This window comes from Schistocerca nitens, chromosome 5 (assembly GCF_023898315.1).
Source record: "Schistocerca nitens isolate TAMUIC-IGC-003100 chromosome 5, iqSchNite1.1, whole genome shotgun sequence".
Lineage (NCBI taxonomy): Eukaryota > Metazoa > Arthropoda > Insecta > Orthoptera > Acrididae > Schistocerca > Schistocerca nitens.
In genome coordinates, this window is record NC_064618.1 from 642,015,313 (window position 1) to 642,036,892 (window position 21,580).

Genomic DNA, 21,580 nt, shown 5'->3' on the forward strand with positions numbered 1-21,580 from the left:
CGATCGATAATGCTTCCCTGTTCACTACTTGTTTCATTGTCTACGCCATTATTTGACGCCCGCTCCATTTCCCTATGCACAGTTACCAAATTACTACTTTGAACGTCTGTTAATTCATTACACAGTGGTGCTGGCAAGCTACGCTCGTCGTCACTATTATTTCTCAGTTTACTTTGGAGCCTAGTGTTACGTTTTTCACACGCCATTATTGTCACAATATTTCACACGATAACAAAGAAAAGCACAATTTGAAGAGCAAAAATAAGAGAACACATTAACATAGCACTGAAAATAATATCTAGTTAATTGCAGCTGCGAAATACTTGGTGCAAATCTACATGCATGCCACAACTGTTTTACTGTACAACAATGAAAGACTGCAACTACAAAGGAGATTTTCTCTACAATTACGCGCTAGCAATAAACAATAGCTACACTAATTACACAAACTACAAGAAAAAAAATCAGAAGATTCCAGTGAGGTATCCTCGGCTAAGGGTCGACATATGAAACGTCCCCTTAGAACAATTTTACAAGCCTGTGCTTAAACTGACACACAATATTTTTAGCGCAACGCAATCTGACTTTAAATAATCTCTACAAGAGAATGCCCCTGACTAACATTAACCTGTACTTTTCACAAATCACTTACCTCACAAAAATCTTCGCTGCTCAAACTACTGCAATACAGCGAGCGCCACTACTGCCAGCTAAATAAAAGATTCAAACTATGGAAGGCACTAACTACTGATAGGGATAGTTAGCAAATGAAAGATATTAATAGAGAACAAACAATGTATTTACCTTGATATCATCATATATAAAGCAGTTCATGACAAATTACAAAACTCCGCCATCTCTCTCCCCACATCCACCACTGCTGGCGGCTCACCTCCAACTGCGCAACGCTACGCGCTGTTCACAGCCAGCTGCCTAACACTACAATGGCGAGTATTACAACAATGCAAAGCAGCCACAGACTGCACACAGCACAGCCAGTGATTTTCAAACAGAGGTGACGTTACCAATAAAAAAACCTAAACAGCCTACTTACAAACTTTGTGGATGGATTTTGCACTAAGCCGAAGATAACGAACATTTTATAAAAACATGATGTAGACTGACGAATCTCGCTTCAGTCCGTGAAGGAATTTTCAACCTCCACATCAGGCATTATTGGTCCGAAGACAGCCCATATGTCACCGGTGAACAAGGCTTTCAGGCACGGTTTGGCATAAACTTGTGGCCTGGAAACGGCGGAGGAGAGCGTTTGGTCCCTTACCTGATGGTGACAAGTTAAATGCGCCCCTGAAGCGTACATTTCTATGCAATACTTTTCCTGATGCATTAGAAAACGTTCCACTTGGTGTTCGGCGATAGCTATGGTTTCAGTATCATGGTACACTGCCACACTTTGGAATGAATGTGCGTAACTATTCAAATGAAGCATTTTCAAGGAAATTGATTTGTCGTGGAGGCCCAAGATTCTGGCCTCCACGTTCCCCGCACCTTAATCCACCAGATTTTTATTTATGGTACACTGAAATAAACAAGTTTATAATACTCCACCCATAGATGTGCATAACTTACCGGCTGGTCGCCCTTATTCCCCCTCAGTTACACTATGTCGGCGATTGCTGCGCAAACAAGTTCTCCACTTACGCGTACACCACTATTACTCTACCACGCAAACATAGGGGTTACACTCGTCTGGTGCGAGACGTTCCCTGGGGTGTCCACTGGGGGCCGAACCGCACAATAACTCTCGGTTCGGTGTGGTGCGGCGGAGGGGTGAAGTGGACTGCGGTAGTCGTCGTGGGGTTGCGGACCACTGCGACTGCGGCGGGGACGAAGCCTCTCCGTCGTTTCTAGGTCCCCAGTTAACATACAGTACAATACAGTACAAAGGTAACATTAACAGAAAGAAATATACAAGCTACCACACTGTGGAGGAATAAGTGGGTACAATTTGATGCTGTAACTGAAAAAAATGTAATAGCTCCGGCACGGCGCAGAGTTCATGCTACCTGTTCTTGGCCCCATTGCACGCAGTTACAGCGATACCAGAGCCCCGTTTTTAAAATTATATTTCTATTGAACCTATTGGTGGGACTAGGTTTCGCTAGATACACTTTTGTCTTGAATAGTGATGAGGAATCGCTTGCCGTCTGCTTGCGGCATTTTTTCTTCACCCTATTAGAGGGTTTGTAGAGGGTGTTGAGCGACACAAATTAAAGTAGGGACCCACGTCATCCAACGATGCTACAGAGAGTCGTTATGAGTGCTGGAGCCAGCCACTAGGCCGCCTCATCAGCACCAAACATGTCTTTTTGTACGCTGACAGACCGTAGGCAGAACGTGTCGCAATGTTGTTTGTTATTTAGTGATCGCGACTGATGCCCATAATAACCACTGGAGAAGATGGAGCGAGCTGCTGCGTGGACGGGATTTGTCTCCTATGAATGCGATGCTCTGCTGCCTCGGTAGATGACTATTTCGGCACAGGTTTCTCTATCAACAGTTAATTTTTCTTCTGTATACTGAAAAGCACTAGAGATTTTAGAGGTACCAAGAGAAACATAAACTGTGTATGTAAACCTGTGTCTGAAATCTTCAGCCGGCCGCGATGGCCGAGCGGTTCTAGGCGCTTCAGTCCGGAACCGAGCTGCTGCTACGGTCGCAGCTTCGAATCTTGCCGCCGGCACGGATGTGTGTGATGTCCTTAGGTTAGTTAGGTTCAAGTAGTTCTGAGTTCTAGGGGACTGATGACCTCAGATGTTAAAGTCCCATAGTGCTCAGAGCCATTTGAACCATTTGAAATCTTCACGCATGAAAGCATAAGAGCATCACACTCGTAGGAGACAAGGGCTATCTACGCAACAGCTAGCTCTACATTCTCCACTGCCTATTGTCGCAATCAGTCGCAGTCACTAAACAACAAACAACGTTGTGAGATTTTTCGCATATAGTCCGTCAGAATACAAAGTGACATTTGCTGCCGAAGGGGTGGCTCAATGGCAGGCACCGGTGCCTGTAACATCGACGCTCCGTAGCGTCGTTGGATGACATTTTCGGACAACTGTTCCTATCCTTAATTTGTTCTTCACTACACCCTCTGCAATGTCTTGAAACTTGTCGGTATCGGTTTCACAGAACTGAAAACCAAGAATTGCTCATAGCTCTTAAGGTATGCGCTTTAGAACCCATGTTTACTAGACTTTTTTGCGCTGAATGATCATTCCTGTATATATTCCCGAATATTGCATACACTGATGAGCCAAAACATTATGATCATATGCTTAATATCTTGCTTGTCCGTCTTTGGAACGAAATACATCACTGATTCTGCGTATCAGTGATCCGACAGTTTGTTCATAGATTTGTGGAGATATGTGGCATTAGATGTCTTGGCCGGGTCAAGTAATTCGTGTAAACAACGGGCTGCTGATTTACGTACGAGGTGATGGCGCCCAATGCGACCCAGATGGGTTCCATAGGACTTATGTCAGGCGAATTTGTTTGGCGAGACATGATCTTGAGTTCATTATAATGCTCCTCAAACAACTGTTGCACGGTTCTGGCTCCGAGACACGGATAATTATACTGCTGAAAGACGGCATCGCCGTCGGTGAAGACATGAAGCATGAAGGAAAGCCGGTGGTTCGCGGCTGCCAGCGTGTCTTCTATTCCTGCCATAGGTGCATGCAGGCGCGGGATAATGTCCTCCAAAACACAGTACTGCTCCCACGGGCCTGCGTTCGTAGTGCGCCGCACGTTTCGAGCCGCCGTTCACCTCGATGACGTCGCTTGTGAAGACGACAATCGACCTAGTGTAGCAAAAATGTGATTGACCCGAAGAGCTGACAATTTTTCATTGACGGTCGAATCTCGATGGTCCCGTGCCCACTGCAATCGTAACTGACGATGGCGTCGGGTCAACATATGAACATGTAGGAGTGGTCTGCTGCGGATCTCCATGTTCAACAATGTCCGATGAAAGTTATGCTCCGAAACAGTTGTGCTTGCACCGGTATCGTTTTCTTTTGGCAGATGTGCCACAGATCACCATCTATCACATTACAGAGTGCAAAAACTCCGAATCCCACACTCTGTCAAGAGTCATGGACGTCGAACCATTCAGCTCATAGTCGTAATTTCACTGTCCTTCTACCTCTTTTGGTTCAAATGGCTCTGAGCACTATGGGACTTAACATCTGAGGTCATCAGTCCCCTAGAACTTAGATCTACTTAAACCTAACTAACCTAAGGACATCACACACATCCATGCCCGAGGCAGGATTCGAACCTGCGACCGTAGCAGTCGCGCGGTTCCGGACTGAAGCGCCTAGAACCGCTCGGCCACCGCGGCCGGCCTTCTACCTCTTTTCATAGATGCTCACGACGGTAGCACGTGAACATTCGACCAGCTTCGCCGTTTTCGAGATACTCGTTCACAGGCTCTGCGTAATAATAATATGTGCTCTTTCAGAGTTGCTTTTCTCAATGGATTTACAAATTTGCAGCCCATGTCTTCGCTAGGTGTGTCCTCTGCTTACATACTTTTGTTATTGCGTGCGTTCCCACATCGTCACCTGGCAGCATTCAAAGTCGTGGTGGGCAGTGTTCAAAAATGTTCAAATGCGTGTGAAATCTTATGGGACTTAACTGCTAAGTTCATCAGTCCCTAAGCTTACACACTACTTAACCTAAATTACACACACCCATGCCCGAGGGAGGACACGAACCTCCGCCGGGACCAGCCGCACAGTGGTGGGCAGTGGTTATAATGTTTTGGCCAATCAGTGTATACATACAGGGTACCCCAGAAGGAGTGGTCATTATTTAGGGATATAATAGGAACAAAGCAAAAAAACTGCAGTAAACACGGGCTGCAAAATGCATACCTTAAGAGCTATTAGCACATCTTGATCGTCAATACCGTGAAATAAATCCCTTTTGCTAGCATCTCTTTGCCTCCCATATTTTGAGAGGTGTTAGTATGCACCAAAGAAAAGACATCGCTAGTAAACATGAGCTCTAAAGTGCATATTGTAAGAGCTAAGAGTACGGTACTTGTTTAGTTGCGTTATTGTGAAACATCTCTTCTATTGAACAAGTGCTTACCTAAACTAGTATTCATAGCTCTTAAAGTTGGTTTGAATGACTTTTCTTGTGTCCCTGAGTATTTACCATTCCTTATGGGACACCATATATACAGGGTGTATCATCTAAAACTTGCACCGCAAATATTTCGATAATGGAAGGCGTCACCGATATGCGGATTTTACAGATTGGACTGGTAGACAGGGGCTCGTTTATTCAAATCTGTGGTCATCAGTCGCCTAGAACTCAGAACTACTTAAACCTAATTAACCTAAGGACATCACAAACATCCATGCCCGAGGCAGGATTCGAACCTGCGACCGTAGCAGTCGCGCGGTTGCTCGTTTATTCAGCCCATACATAGAATGTTATGAGTTTCAAATGTGTATATATTTTAGAAAAGGTATAAATATTTCAATGGAACAATGCCTGTTGACAGTACCACGTGTTTGTTGCAGGAGTCTAGTGCAAATAGCTTACGAGACGTCGTTGTTAGAATATTGTAAACACCGACGGTTGTTTGTTTTGTGTCGTATCACAAACGAATACGAATTTCACGTGAGCGTGTATGTGCAGCCCTACACAGATGTTAATAAGCGCTGGCCGGAGTGGCCAGCGGTTCTAGGCGCTACAGCCTGGAACCGCGCGACCGCTACGGTCGCAGGTTCGAATCCTGCCTCGGGCATGGATGTGTGTGCCGTCCTTAGGTTAGTTAGGTTTAAGTAGTTCTAAGTTCTAGGGGACTGATGACCACAGCAGTTAAGTCCCCTTGCCGGCCGCGGTGGTCTAGCGGTTCTGGCGCTGCAGTCCGGAACCGCGGGACTGCTACGGTCGCAGGTTCGAATCCTGCCTCGGGCATGGGTGTGTGTGATGTCCTTAGGTTAGTTAGGTTTAAGTAGTTCTAAGTTCTAGGGGACTTATGACCTAAGATGTTGAGTCCCATAGTGCTCAGAGCCATTTGAACCATTTGAAGTTAAGTCCCATAGTGCTCAGAGCCATTTGAACCATTTGTTAATAAGCCACCGGATGTGTCGCGTTCTTAAATGGGTCGTTTCCTGGGACAAACGAAAGACAAACAATGGTGAACGCAGTAACTGTGTGGTGTCTGACATGTAAAGAACCAGTGTACCCTCATAGCTCGTGCTGAAAATGACCACCATCAGTGTCAATACGAGCTTGCAGTCTGCCATGCAACGATTGCTCCACACGCTCTAACATTTCAGTGGAATTTAGAGTACAGGCGGCAGTAATACGCAGTTTCATATCATCTGTAGTTGTCTGAAGAGATTGACGGCTATTGGGATATCCTTCAGTACACGAACATACGGCATCCTTGCTAAGTTCATCATAAACCATGAGCATGTCTGCTTTTTTCTCATTGGGAAATACCATCTTCCAAGCACGTCCTACTATGTACGCTATCACACAGCAAGGGACAGGTCCGCCACCATGTACACACAACACAATGTAAACAACCATAACATCATCGCCTGGCACCTAAGCAATAGGATGGGACAAACAGCTGTCGGCGTTTACAGTGTCCGCAATACGACAACTCGTAAACTACTTGCACTAGCTTCCTGCAACCAACGCCATTGACATTTTCACTTTTCAGATTTTGCTGTCAGTAGGCATTGTCCCATTTAAAAATTGTAACTGTTGTAAAAATCTGCACTTTCGCCAACGTCTCAGTGTTTTCCTCCTGAGAGTCGTCAGGTGCATTTCCACATTCATTCGGCAAATATTTGAAATTTAGTTTTCTTGATGTATAGCTGGAGTCAGCCCAAACAAACTGCTGATCATGTCTTTCATGAAACTCCCAGTGTCGGTGGAAAGTGTCAGTTTTTCCCATTACATTCAAAATGATTTCTGAAGCGAACTTTTACGTGACCATACGTTACAGCGGTCACAAATTAGTCTAGTGTGATATTTTTTTATCGATGTATATTAACAGGGAGAGTGAAACACGCAGAATAGCCCGTAATCGAGCGGCGACAGTACGATCCTGGCCAACACTTAGTGCTACCGACACGGTACAGCGCTTTGCGTGGCTAGCGTTGCTGCCTCTGGTCCACGGGGTCACGGGTTCGATTCCCGGCCGGGTTGGGGATTTTCTCTGCCCGGGGACTGGGTGTTTGTGTTGTCCTCATCATTTCATCATCATCACCATAATTTGTGACAGTGGCTAGATTGGGTTGTGAAAAAAAAGGGACTGTGTAAAAATTGGGACTTTGTACGGGCGTTGATGAACGCGCAGCTGAGCGCCCCACAAACCAAACAACATCATCATCATCATCAACACCGCTTTGCTCATTCACTCCTGAAGTACTGGTTATACTTCACGATTTACTGTCCCTCGCACTACATATCTATAAAACAAATATGACACTAGACTAAGATGGGACTGTTATATCGAATCGGCACGTAAAACACCAAAGAAAATAAGCCTGATGACTCTTAGGAGAAACTAATTATCTTAAAATTTACAATATATGTGTAATTTCCAGTCATGCATATTACTATACTTCTCCTGTGAATAGATGTAATTTCTTCATACTTACACCACTGGCCATTAAAATTGCTACACCAAGAAGAATTGCAGATGATAAACGGGTATTCATTGGACAAATATATTATACTAGAACTGACATGTAATTACATTTTCATGCAATTTGGGTGGATAGATCCCGAGAAATCAGTACCCAGAACAACCACCTCTGGCTATAATAACGGCCTTGATACGCCTGGGCATTGAGTCAAATAGAGCTTGGATGGCGTGTACAGGTATAGCTGCCCATGTAGGTTCAACACGATACCACAGTTCATCAAGAGTAGTGACTGGCGTACTGTGACGAGCCAGTTGCTCGGCCAACATTGACCAGACGTTTTCAATTGGTGAGAGATCTGGATAATGTGCTGGCTAGGGCAGCAGTCGAACATTTTCTGTATCCAGAAAAACCCGTACAGGACCTGCAAAAAGCGGTCGTGCATTATCCTGATGAAATGTAGGGTTTTGCAGGGATCGAATGAAAGGTAGAGCCACGGGTCGTAACACAACTGTAATGTAACGTCCACTGTTCAAAGTGCCGTTAATGCGAACAAGAGGTGACCGAGACCTGTAACCAATGGAACCCCATACCATTACGCCGGGTGATATGCCACTATGGCGATGACGAATACACGCTCCCAATGTCCGTTCACCGCGATGTCGCCAAACGTGGATGCGACCATCATGATGCTGCAAACAGAACCTGGCTTCATCCGAGAAAATGACGTTTTGCCATTGGTGCACCCATTTCGTCGTTGAGTACACCATCGGAGGCGCTCCTGTCTGTGATGCAGCGTCAAAGGTAACCGCAGCCATTGTCTCCGAGCTGATAGTCCATGCTGCTGCAAACGTCGTCCAACTGTTCGTGCAGATGGTTGTTGTCTTGGAAACGTCCCCATCTGTTTACTCAGGGATCGAGACGTGGCTGCACGATCCGTTACAGCCATGCGGATAAGATGCCTGTCATCTCGACTGCTAGTGATACGAGGCCGTTGGGATCCAGCACGGCGTTCAGAATTACCCTCCTGAACCCACCGATTCCATATTCTGCTAACAGTCATTGTATCTCGACCAACGCGAACAGCAATGTCGTGATACGATAAACCGCAATCGCGATAGGCTACAATCCGACCTTTATCAAAGTCGGAAACGTGATGGTACGCATTTCTCCTGCTTTCACGTGTCATCAGAACAACGTTTCACCAGGCAACGCCGGTCAACTGCGATTTGTGTATGAGAAATCGGTTGGAAACTTTCCTCATGTGAGCACGTTGTAGGTGTCGCCACCGGTGGCAACCTTGTGTGAATGCTCTGAAAAGCTAATCAATTGCATATCACAGCATCTTCTTTCTGTTGGTTAAATTTCGCGTCTGTAGCACGTCATCTTCGTGGTGTAGCAATTTTAAAGGCCAGTAGTGTACATAAATAAACTGGCGGAAAAAAATCACAGCATCAAGAAGGCGTTGTCTGACATAAACGAAAGATGTTAGCAATGTTTCTACATCCGAAAGCTGATGTCTATTGAAATTTTGCACTAGTCGCATAAAAGTGACGGTAGTAAGGCCATTATGAAGATGTAGACCAGATTCGCTTTTAATACAACTAGTAACGGTCGTGAGCGTTAGTTATCTTTGGAACTGGACGTGGTGAGTTGATGTTAGTCAAGAATGGCTTTAAAGCGACACTCTGTGGAGCATGTTGGATTACAACAGCGGTATATGGACGAGCGTTGTCCTGATGGCAAACATTCGCTGAAATGCTCTTCATGAATGAGTGCACAACAGGTCGAATCACCAAACTGATGTACAGATTTGCAGCCAGATTACGTGGGATTACGACGAGAGTGTGTAGGGAAGCAGCCTACTCACGCCGTAATAAATTCACATCAGTCTTTCCATTGTGTGCCAGCCGAGTCCGCTGGACTGCCGCCCCACAAGTGCTCTTGCTGTTATGCGGAATTTCAGCCCAAACCATAACTCCACATGTAGGTCCAGTGCATCTTGCACGCAGACAAGTTAGTTGCAGGTCCTCAACTGACCTCCTCCTAACCAACACACGGCCACCGGTGACATCGAGGCAGCACGAGCTCTCATCAGAAAACACAACAGACTTCCATCCTGCCGTCCAATGAGCTCTCGCTTGACACCATTGAAGTCGAAACTGGCGGTGGTTTGGGGTCAGTGGAATGCATGCTTCAGGGCGTCTGGCTCGGAGCTATCCTTAAGTAACCGATTTGTAACAGTTCATTGTGTCACTATGGTGCCAACTGCTGCTCAGGTTGCTGCTGCAGATGCTGTACGATGCGCCAGGGGCATACGCCGAACACGATGGTCTTCTTTCTCTGTAGTGCCACGTGGTCGTCGGGAGCCCGGTCTTCTTTCGACCGTACATTCTCGTGCCCATCGCTGTCAGCAGTCGTGCACAGTGGCGACGTTCCTGCCAAGTCTTTCTGCAATATTGTAGATGGAACATCCAGCTTTTCGCAGCCCCGTTACACGATCTCATTCAAACTCAATGAGATACTGATAATGGCGTCTTTGTCGCCTTAAAGACTTTCTTGACTAACATCAACCTACCACGGTCAATCTCAAAGATAACTAACGTCCACAACCGCTACAACGCCTTAAAGCATACCTGATTTTCATCCTCATAGTGCCGATACTAGCACCCCTCCTATGCAACTGCTGCGAAACAGAATTGATATCACCTTTCATATGCTGAAATAGGCTCCTTCTTGGTGTTACAATTTTTTTTCCGTCAGTGTCCGAAAATTGTTCGTTTTCGAGTAACTGATTAAAGCTGACGTTCAACGGCTTTCTGGGTACTACCAAACCATTTCACTTACCAATGAACCCGTTTGACTCATTATATCGTAGGTGGCGTTGTGTTGACTTGTTTGCATTCGTCATTCGTCTTTCTTCAACGTGGTCATTCTTTACATGTATACAGGGTGGTCCATTGATCGTGACCGGCCAAATATCTCACGAAATATCGTCAAACGAAAAAACTACAAAGAACGAAACTCGTCTAGCTTGAAGGGGGAAACCAGATTGCGCTATGGTTGGCCCGCAAGATGGCGCTGCCATAACTCAAACGGATATCGACTGCGTTTTTAAAAATTGGAACCCCTATTTTTATTACATATTCGTGTAGTACGTAAGGAAATGTGTAATAAAATGAATATGTAATAAAAATGGGGGTTCCGATTTAAAAAAAAAAAAAAACGCAGTTGATATCCGTTTGACCTATGGCAGCGCCATCTAGCGGGTCAACCATAGCGCCATCTGGTTTCCCCCTTCAAGCTAGACGAGTTTCGTTCTTTCTAGTTTTTTCGTTTGATGCTTATTTCGTGAGATATTTGGCCCGGTCACTATCAACGGACCACCCTGTATACTACAGGTAGTGAGTTAACTGAAAGTGCTTCGTTCAAACATGGCAGGATATTCATTTCGTGAGCAGGTACACATGATTTTTATGTGCGCCAATGGTAATGGGCAGGAGGCTGCGTGGGTGTATCAGATGGTGTTTTTCGGCCGAAGACAGCGCAGTCATTCAATTTTTGGTGCTGTGTATCGTCACGTTGGCGCGACTGAACACTAGACTGAACTGTAACGTGTACACTGAGGTACTAGAAACAGAACTTATTAGAATGTATGAGGACTTAAGGGACGAAAGAGTAATATTTCAACAAGGTAATGCATCTAATTATGGTTCTGCTACAACCAAAAACTGGTTTGAAGATAAGGATATAGATGTCTTTCTCTGGGCTGTAGGCAGATCGAATTTGGATCTCGTGGAAAACATTTGTGGAATACTCTCAAGGCGTGTTTATCGCAATGGAAGGCAACCTGAGGCCGTATGTGAACTGAAAAGAGCAATACGAGAAGAGTGGGCAACAATTTCACAGAAAAAATTGCAGACCCTTACAATGCCGAAGAGAATTTGTGAGGCAATTACGAACAACGGCGGTTGGACAAAGTACTAGCAACGCAATAACACAAGAGGACAGTGAGTGCCTTTATACGAATTTCCATCCAGGAAATGCAAGCGCCTTATTTCGTTACTCGTGTCGTGAAGGAAACAATGTAATTCCGTCATGACTGTTTATGTTTTGCAGGTATCTACTACTTTCATAGTTAATTCGATGTACATATGCTTCAGACGTTGTACTGTTACTTTGGTGGAACCTTCCTTTACGAGGTGCATTCAAGTTCTAAGGTCTCCGATTTTTTTTCTCCGGACTGGAAAGAGATAGAAACATGCGCATTGTTTTAAAATGAGGCCACAATCATTGTCAATACGTCCCAGAGATGGCAGCACCGTATGGCAGATGGAATTTTATGGCCAGCGGCGAGAATGAGAACTGTTTTAAATACTTAAAATGGCTACGTTTTCCTTACTTGAACAGCGTGCAATCGTTCGTTTTCTGAATTTGTGTGGTGTGAAACCAACTGAAATCCATCGACAGTTGAAGGAGACATGTGGTGATGGAGTTATGGATGTGTTGAAAGTGCGTTCGTGGGTGCGACAGTTTAATGAAGGCAGAATATTGTGTGACAACAAACCAAAACAACCTCGGGCTCGCACAAGCCGGTCTGACGACATGATCGAGAAAGTGGAGACAATCGTTTTGAGGGATCGCCGAATGACTGTTGAACAGATCGCCTCCAGAGTTGGCATTTCTGTGGGTTCTGTGCACACGATCCTGCATGACGACCTGAAAATGCGAAAAGTGTCATCCAGGTGGGTGCCACGACTGCTGACGGACGACCACATGGCTGCCCGTGTGGCATGTTGCCAAGCAATGTTGACGCGCAACGACAGCATGAACGGGACTTTCTTTTCGTCGGTTGTGACAATGGATGAGACGTGGATGCCATTTTTCAATCCAGAAATAAAGCGCCAGACAGCTCAATGGAAGCACACAGATTCACTGCCACCAAAAAAATTTCGGGTAACCGCCAGTGCTGAAAAAATGATGGTGCCCATGTTCTGGGACGGCGAGGGCGTAATCCTTACCCATTGCGTTCCAAAGGGCACTACGGTAACAGGTGCATCCTACGAAAATGTTTTGAAGAACAAATTCCTTCCTGCACTGCAACAAAAACGTCCGGGAAGGGCTGCGCGTGTGCTGTTTCACCAAGAGAACGCACCCGCACATCGAGCTAACGTTACGCAACAGTTTCTTCGTGATAACAACTTTGAAGTGATTCCTCATGCTCCCTACTCACCTGACCTGGCTCCTAGTGACTTTTGGCTTTTTCCAACAATGAAAGACACTCTCCGTGGCCGCACATTCACCAGCCGCGCTGCTATTGCCTCAGCGATTTTCCAGTGGTCAAAACAGACTCCTAAAGAAGCCTTCGCCGCTGCCATGGAATCATGGCGTCAGCGTTGTGAAAAATGTGTACGTCTGCAGGGCGATTACGTCGAGAAGTAACTCCAGTTTCATCGATTTCGGGTGAGTAGTTAATTAGAAAAAAATCGGAGGCCTTAGAACTTGAATGCACCTCGTATAATGATTTCCACCACTGTAGAGGTACCTGGCTTGCCAGAGGTCGTCCAGTGGGCGAATTAGTCGTACTCGACGATTCTACAGAGAACCTCCTCATTTCTTGAACGTCCTTTTGTTGCACTGTCCCTTAAACGCTTCGATTCTTCTCTTTCCCTGTTGCTCAACAGTCCATGATTCGCTTCCTGAAGTAAAACGTTATTGTTGTGTTAAACGTGTGGTCTCGAGCAATTTGGTTTGTTGTTGTTGTTGCAGTCAGGGGGAGCAGTGGTACGAGTTCAGGAGGAGAGTCAACCAGCCCATGATGCAGCCGCGTTCCAGCAAGCTGTACGTTCCCGCCATCGACCAGGTCACTCTCGACTTCACCGACAGGTGAGGGCAGTGACACGAGTCCTAGAAACAGAGCAACAGTACTGTATTGGTCTAGATGTTCATTATCTGTTTTCTTCATTCTTTCAGAATGCTGACCATCAGAGACGAGAATATGAAGATGCCTGGAGATTTCACGAATGAACTGAACAAGTGGGCGCTAGAATGTGAGTGACAATTATGTACCCTCGTTCCTAAGTGTAGCTATTTGGGTCTGTAAGAAAGCGAAAGTAAGTTACGTAGCGATACTGAGGCCAGACCCTACTGGCAAGAGCTGATTAGGGACAAGGATAGATGCACGACCATGCTTCGAACAATTTATTTAAAAAAAAAAAAGAAAACAAAAAAATTACTGTCTTGTTGGAATGCAACAACCGTTGTAGAATTTACCGTATTGCATTAACAATGCATCTTATTATCACGAATTCATCAGAATTAAATTTTAAAAGGACGTCTTATTTTATTTTTTTTTTTTTTGAAAAATCGAGGTAAGGCAGCGATATAAATTTATAATCACGATATTTATACTGACAAAGGCCTTTTAAACTGAAGCCTTATAACCACATTAGCATCTAGTCTGTAGTAGCTGCGTCCTCCTGAAGTTACTCCAGATTCGCTTAGGGAACTGGAAGCTGAACACGTTGGCATTATTACTTATGGTTATCTACACCAACAAGGAACTAGGTCCGTGGACATGCCACAAAAATGCTCGAACAAGATTATTTTTCATTTAAGTGAAGAATGTTCCATCCAACACAAGTACTTTAGGAACAATTGAAATGATTGGTTTATACACTGCTTCAAAACAGTCTCATAGCAAATTCTACAAATATCATATCCTAGTTGTTGCTCATTATTGGCAGAGCAAAGCCAGAAAAGTCATCTACATCTACATCTACATCCATACTCCGCAAGCCACGTGACGGTGTGTGGCGGAGGGTACCTTGAGTAGCTCTATCGGTTCTCCCTTCTATTCCAGTCTCGTGTTGTTCGTGGAAAGAAGGATTGCCGGTATGCCTCTGTGTGGGCTCTAATCTCTCTGATTTTATTCTCATGGTCTCTTCGCGAGATATACGTAGGAGGGAGCAATATACTGCTTGACTCCTCGGTGAAGGTATGTTCTCGAAACTTCAATAAAAGCCCGTACCGAGGTACTGAGCGTCTCTCCTGCAGAGTCTTCCACTGGAGTTTAACTATCATCTCCGTAACGCTTTCATGATTAGTAAATGATCCTGTAACGAAGCGCGCTGCTCTCCGTTGGATCTTCTCTATCTCTTCTATCAACCCTATCTGGTACGGAACCCACACTGCTGAGCAGTATTCAAGCAGTGGGCGAACAAGCGTACTGTAAACTACTCCCTTTGTTCTCGGATTGCATTTCCTTAGGATTCTTCCAATGAATCTCAGTGTGGAATCTGCTTTACCGACGATCAACTTTATATGATCATTCCATTTTAAATCACTCCTAATGCGTACTCCCAGATAATTTATGGAATAAACTGGTTCCAGTTGCTGACCTGCTATATTGTAGCTAAATGATAAGGGATGTTTTTTTCTATGTATTCGCAGCACATTACACTTGTCTACATTGAGATTCAATTGCCATTCCCTGCACCTTGCGTCAATTCGCTGCAGATCCTCCTGCATTTCAGTACAATTTTCCATTGTTACAACCTCTCGATATACCACAGCATCATCCGAAAAAAGCCTCAGTGAACTTCTGATGTCATCCACAAGGTCATTTAGGTATATTATGAATAGCAACTGTCCTACGACACTCCCCTGCGGAACACCTGAAATCTTACTTCGGAGGACTTCTCTCCGTTGAGAATGACATGCTGCGTTCTGTTATCTAGGAACTCTTCAATCCAATCACACAATTGGTCTGATAGTCCATATGCTCTTACTTTGTTCATTAAACGACTGTGGGGAACTGTATCGAACGCCTTGCGGAAGTCAAGAAACAGGGCATCTACCTGGGAACCCGTGTCTATGACCCGTGCCTATGGTCATGAAGCAATCACATCAAAAATGATTGTGATTCTAGTCTAACAAGGCGGCATCTTTGTAGGGAGAATTCACATCCAACTGTTCTACACGCACCCATTAAATGCTACCAGTGCTTAACTTACAGAACGTACCATGAATATAAGGAGTCACGGTGGGTCCACTTATAACCTGAGTCTGTAAGGAACCGGCCGCGTCCACCACACGACACTGGACACACCACGTATTCTGATAAGCCAAAACATTATGACCACTGCCCACCGCGATGTTGGATACCGCCTGGTGGCGTTGTGGGCACGTGACGCGGTAACAAAAGCCTGCAAGCGGAACAGACACGGATTGGGGTTCACCCACCGAAGATGTGGGCTGCAAATGGGGAAATCCATTAAATTAAACGCCTTTGAGAAAGGGCAGATATTATTACGCAGAACCTGTGATCGAGTATCTCGAAAACAGCGAAGCTTGTCGAATGTTTACATGTTACTGTCGTGAACATCTACGGAAAGAGGTAGAAGGACAGCGAAAGTACCACTAGGCGCTAAATGGTTGGGCGCCCACGACTCATCACAGAGTGTGGGTTCAAAATGGTTCAAATGGCTCTGAGCACTATGGGACTTAACATCGATGGTCATCAGTCCCCTAGAACTTAGAACTACTTAAACCTAACTAACCTAAGGACAGCACACAACACCCAGTCATCACGAGGCAGAGAAAATCCCTGACCCCGCCGGGAATCGAACCCGGGAACCCGGGCGTGGGAAGCGAGAACGCTACTGCACGACCACGGGCTGCGGACTACAGAGTGTGGGGTTCGGAGGCTTGCATGCTCTGTACTGTAGGGCAGATGGTGAGCTGTGGCCTCTTTGCCGAAAGAACACAATGCTGGTGCACGCACGAGTGTTTTGGAGCACGCCGTTCATCGTACATTGTTGAACGTTGGAGCTCCGCAGCAGGCCACTCCTACGTTTCCACGTGTTGACACAGTGACATCGTCAATTACGATTGCAGTGGGCACTGGACATCGGAATTCGACCGTCGATGAGTGGAAACGTGTTGGCTCCTCGGGTGAATCAAATTTTTGCTACACTAGATCGATAGTCGTCACCTCAAACGTCGTCATCGAGGTGAACGGCGGCTCGAAACGTGCTGCGCAACACGGACGCAAGTTGGTTGGAGCAGTATGATGCTACGGGAGACATTATTCTACGCTTATTGTAGAGGGAGGCCAAGCGATAAATACGGTGAGTTAAAATGGATTTAGTCTGCAACAGTTACGGAAAGTAAAAGAGGCTTGCAAAGGGTTGAGTAGCTTTGAAAGCTGCATCAAGCCAGTCTCGGGACTGATGACCGCAACAACAATAACTGCTTGTGTATGGATATGAGCGCGGTGACATTCAGAACGATCCCTGAGGAGACAACGCATGCAGATAGCATGCCCCCAGTTGTATAAAGCAGCTAGTCCGACTGGTCTTTCATTGGATATTTGCCGATAATATTTATTCAAAAATAATAAACTATGAAGTTTGTAAGGATTCAGTGGTTCTCACTCTATTCCCATATAGATAGATTTGTAGGTAAGAGACTTCTTGGCTGAGTCATGCAAATGATGTTGCCTTAGTGATATTCGTGACTTTTCCGGTGTTGAACGTGTACTAACTGCCCATTCTACTCCGTTCTGAGTCACTGTAGGGGCAAACAGCGGCATTTCTCCACTTTACACATACTCTAACCGACCTGCATGGTAAATGCACGTTGAAGTCCAAGGCGCGACGATTTTCCAAATCTTAGTTGTTTTCCAAGTATTGTATAAGTGACCGTTCCCCACACCTCAGCATTTCGACATTAAGTGTGTGTCTCCCATCAATCTCTCCCTCACGTCGTGTTTACACATCTTTCTCCAATATTTTCATGTTAAGTGTAGGGAGTTTTACTTGCACAAGCATATCACGTTATACACACTTCATGGGTTCGAGTCAAAGAGATGCAGATATTTCACTCATTCTGTTGTGAGATCACGGGAAGTTATCTTCATCTCCGTTCTCATTTCATCAATTTTCTTCTTTCAGTTTCGTTTTTGACCTATTTGTGTTTTTGTAGTCCATTTGCTCATTCTTGCAACATCTACGACTAGTGTTCAACCTTACGACCTGCGCCTCGTATGTTGTATTTTTATAATCACATGCTTCTCCCTATGTTGAAATCATTCTGAAAACATTGACAGTGAATGACCTTAACCGATTATTAAAAGTAAAGAGGAGTGATGAATAAGTTATGCAACACATTTATTTCTGAAAGTAGCTGGTTTTATTAAGGATTCCATTACACCATATTACTCCCTACTCTTGTGCGTAAAAAATGCTATTTTTCGTTATAATCTGCATTCAGCGCGACAGCCTTACTCCACCTTGCTGGGCGGGTTTCTATGCCTGCATGGTACCGCCCTACCGGTCGACGACGGAGCCAGCGTCTTGCTACATCAGTAACCTCCCCGTCATCTTCGTACTGTTTCCCGCGGAGTGCATCCTTCTTTCGGACAAACGGATGGAAATGTGAAGGTACGAGATCCGGGCTGTAGGGTAGATGAGGAAGAACAGGCAAATAAAGTTTCGTGAGCTCTTCTCGGGTGTGCAGCCTTGTGTGAGGCCTTGCATTGGCTTGGAGAAGGAGAAGTTAGTTTACATTTTTGTGCCGACGAACAAGCTGGAGTCGTTTCCTCAATTTCTGGAGGGTAGCACAATACACTTTAGATTTGATAACTGCACCTCTATGGGTGGCATCAAACAGAGTAACCCCTTCAGAATCCCAGAAGGTTGTCGCCGTGCCTTTACCGGCTGAAGGTGCGGCTTTTAACCTTTTCCTCGGAGGAGAGGTGGTGTGGCCCCACTCCATGGATGGCCATTTTGTTTCCGGTTCGAAGTCATGAACCCATGTTTCATCTCCTGTGACGATATTCGACAAAAAATTGTCGCTATCAGCCACGTAACGCGTAAGCATCCGCACAGACGGTCCTTCAGTGCGCTCTTTTAGTCTTCTCTTAGGCGGCGGCGAAGAACTCAGAAGCCACACACGTTTAAGTAAGCCAAGTGGTGGACGAGTGTGTCAGCACTACCAACAGAGACGTCTAGTTGAGCAGCGAGGTGTTTGATTGTGATCCGTCGATCACCTCGAATGAGAGTGTCCGCACGTTCCAACATTGCATGAGTCATAGCTGTGTGTGGCTGGCCAGGTTTGCGCGATCTTATTTGCGATGACGAGAGACGCAACGCCCAACGATTCACCGTGCTTTTGTTCAGTTCCAGGTCTCCGTAAACAACCGCCTATGAATATCTGCGATGCTCTCGTTTTCCGTCAAAAGAAACTCAAAAGAAACTCTCTGCTCGGAACGCACCTCCGTTGCAGACGCCTTTTTGTAGGCTACATAAAGCGCCATTACGAATCGGAACGGGAATATTCCACGATGTCCCGTAACGAATTCCGCATTTTTTGCATTACTTATAGAACGCCCCTCATACTGCGGTAGTGGACACTTGTATGTTAGCTGGTGAACAGCAGCCTCTGTTGGTGACAACTGGTGCCCACATAGATATGGGACCCTCTCAGGTTATCTGAGACATTTGTTCATGTTTGATATTCATATCAGTAGGTACTAGTTGAACTGTATGCCTCCAGTCGCATTTTAAGGGTTGTATTCTATTCGTTTCTTGTCTTGTTAGTGTTATTACTTTCATTTATTTTTTGTCGAAATCAGATGATTGGATAGGGTGCACACCGAAAGAAAGCGGGTTACCTGCGTAGCATAGGCCAGTGCAAGTGGCTGAAACTGCGTGAAGAGTACCCCATCTTGTCTAATCGGGCAGCGTACAATGGTAGCCGGGTGGTGGTGAGGACTTGAGTAGACATGCAGCTGCCTGTGCCCCAGAATGTACCAGACATTCTTTGCCGATACCTGTGCTACCAGTGGATGACGCGTTGCAGCCGGCCTGTGTGGCCGAGCGGTTCTAGGCGCTACAGTCTGGACCGCGCGACCGCTACGGTCGCAGGTTCCAATCCTGCCTCGGGCATGGATGTGTGTGATGTCCTTAGGTTAGTAAGGCTTAAGTAGTTCTAAGTTCTAGGGGACTGATGACCTCAGAAGTCCCATAGCGCTCAGAGCCATTTTTTGATGACGCATTGCAGTGATGAAATCGAGGCATGATGCCTGTAATCTTTCTCAAATGATTTCACAGAAACTATTCGGTAAAAAAATTGAATTTTCCGTTACCTACAGCTTTATATGTCATTTTCATGGTGCAGTCCCCATCACTTCATAATGATCGTAGTTATTGTGATATTTCACATTTAAGTAACAAATTGCACGAAATACAAAAAGTTTACAATGATAAATGGGAGTCACTATTATTTTGCTTTTGTTGCATGCTAGATCATACAATAATGTATACGAAATTTAGGTATCACATTGAACTTATCTTTAGACTGGGAGGTAGGTCTCTACCTACCTCGAGTGTCGGAAAATGAATTTTATGTAGCTCACTTAGTACGATAACATGCGCCAGTGATAAGATCAAAATGAGATAGTCATAACATCTCTCGTATCTTATAAATGGTTTGAGATGTCAATACGAGATTTTGTCAAACGACTGTATGTGTTCCCATAATTACAGCGAAACGGTAATATTGGAATGCAGTGAAATATAGACTAAAAAGTACACAAAAGTGCTATTAAAAATCGTCATGGCATGTGTAGCCGTAGGAATGCAGATCCACACGTGTATCACAATTTTATGTCTGTTCTACAGAATGATTGATGGCTGCTTTACGATAGGCAAGCATCATATAGAATTACAAAATGGTTGATTTTGTATCTGCTCGTGTTCACAACTGAGTATTTGTTGTTTTTCTTTCTTGTTACTGATACCTGATAAACCTTGTGTTGCGTGCTTTACATAACCATAGCCGTCTCCTTGCAGCAATTTCTGTGGTGGCTCTGGACACACGCCTTGGCTGTCTGGATGGAAACCTCCCCCCAGACTCAGAACCCCAGCAAATGATCGAGGCGATGCATACCCTGTTCGACTGCATGCTCAAACTGGACGTGAGGCCCTCGCCCTGGAAGTACATCAGCACGCCGGCCTGGAGGCGCCTAGTCAAGTCGCAGGACTACTTCTACCAGTAAGGGAACACACCTTCCTGTGCGCTTTGTGCTGGCATTCAAGTTCGACATGCGAAACAAAAAGACTGCCGTAAATGCCATAATTACAGGTTATGATTGCTGTCTTCCCTACCCAGCCGTGAATCCTGCTTCAGGGTAATCGTAGCCCACTGGTGCGATACACATTCCTCTGTCAATACCTGTCCATTCTTACATCCTTCTAGAGCCAGGGACAGTAGCAGCTTGAGCTATTTTCACTCACAGCAAATGCTGCTGGTATGGGAACAAAGTGACACTAGACGCTGTGAGGGGGAGGGAGGGGTTGAGGTGGGGGTGGGATAGAGCAGTCTAGTGGACAAAAATACAGTCCGGTGGTGCATCTGTTGTATAACCTCTCTTATGGAGGTCATCCACGCCCACTCTTGCGTGGTGACCATGCAAAAGGTTTAGTGTTACCCTGCCATGTGGAGTTAGAGATTTGTTGTAGAATAATTAGGAGATATGGATGTGTGATCTTTTCCATGCGTCACGAACCGTACATAAAATTTTGTCCATGTGTTACGGACTGTATGTCACTTAACATCGTCCCAACTAGGAGATAGTTGACTGAGTGAATGAAAAATGTGAAGACATCTTGAAAAAAGTGCCGCAGCGTCTCAGCGAAGAAAAAACATCCGTAACAATGTAAACAGATACCAGAGAAAGTATCAGAATGACTGTTATGACCTACTTGCGGCTCTTAATGTTGCCTGAAGTAAATAGGATGTAAACTGCAGACAGGAAACAGTAAAAATAACTTTTCAGAAGAAAGTATTTCTATAGACCAAAAAGTACATGTAATCTAATCTAGTGAGAGAGTGTGATTTCAAAGCATTTTAACACATGCAAACAT

The 21,580-nt window shown here is 45.2% G+C and overlaps 1 protein-coding gene across 1 annotated transcript in view; it reads left to right on the forward strand.

The window, feature by feature from the left end:
- LOC126259449 (probable cytochrome P450 301a1, mitochondrial) overlaps window positions 1–21,580 on the forward strand; it is a 182,611-nt gene that overhangs the window by 108,950 nt on the left and 52,081 nt on the right. Inside the window, exons 5-7 of the mRNA XM_049956268.1 lie at window positions 13,419–13,535; window positions 13,623–13,699; window positions 20,507–20,708. Coding sequence (XP_049812225.1) covers window positions 13,419–13,535; window positions 13,623–13,699; window positions 20,507–20,708 — 396 coding nt within the window. The remainder of the gene's footprint in view (window positions 1–13,418; window positions 13,536–13,622; window positions 13,700–20,506; window positions 20,709–21,580) is intronic.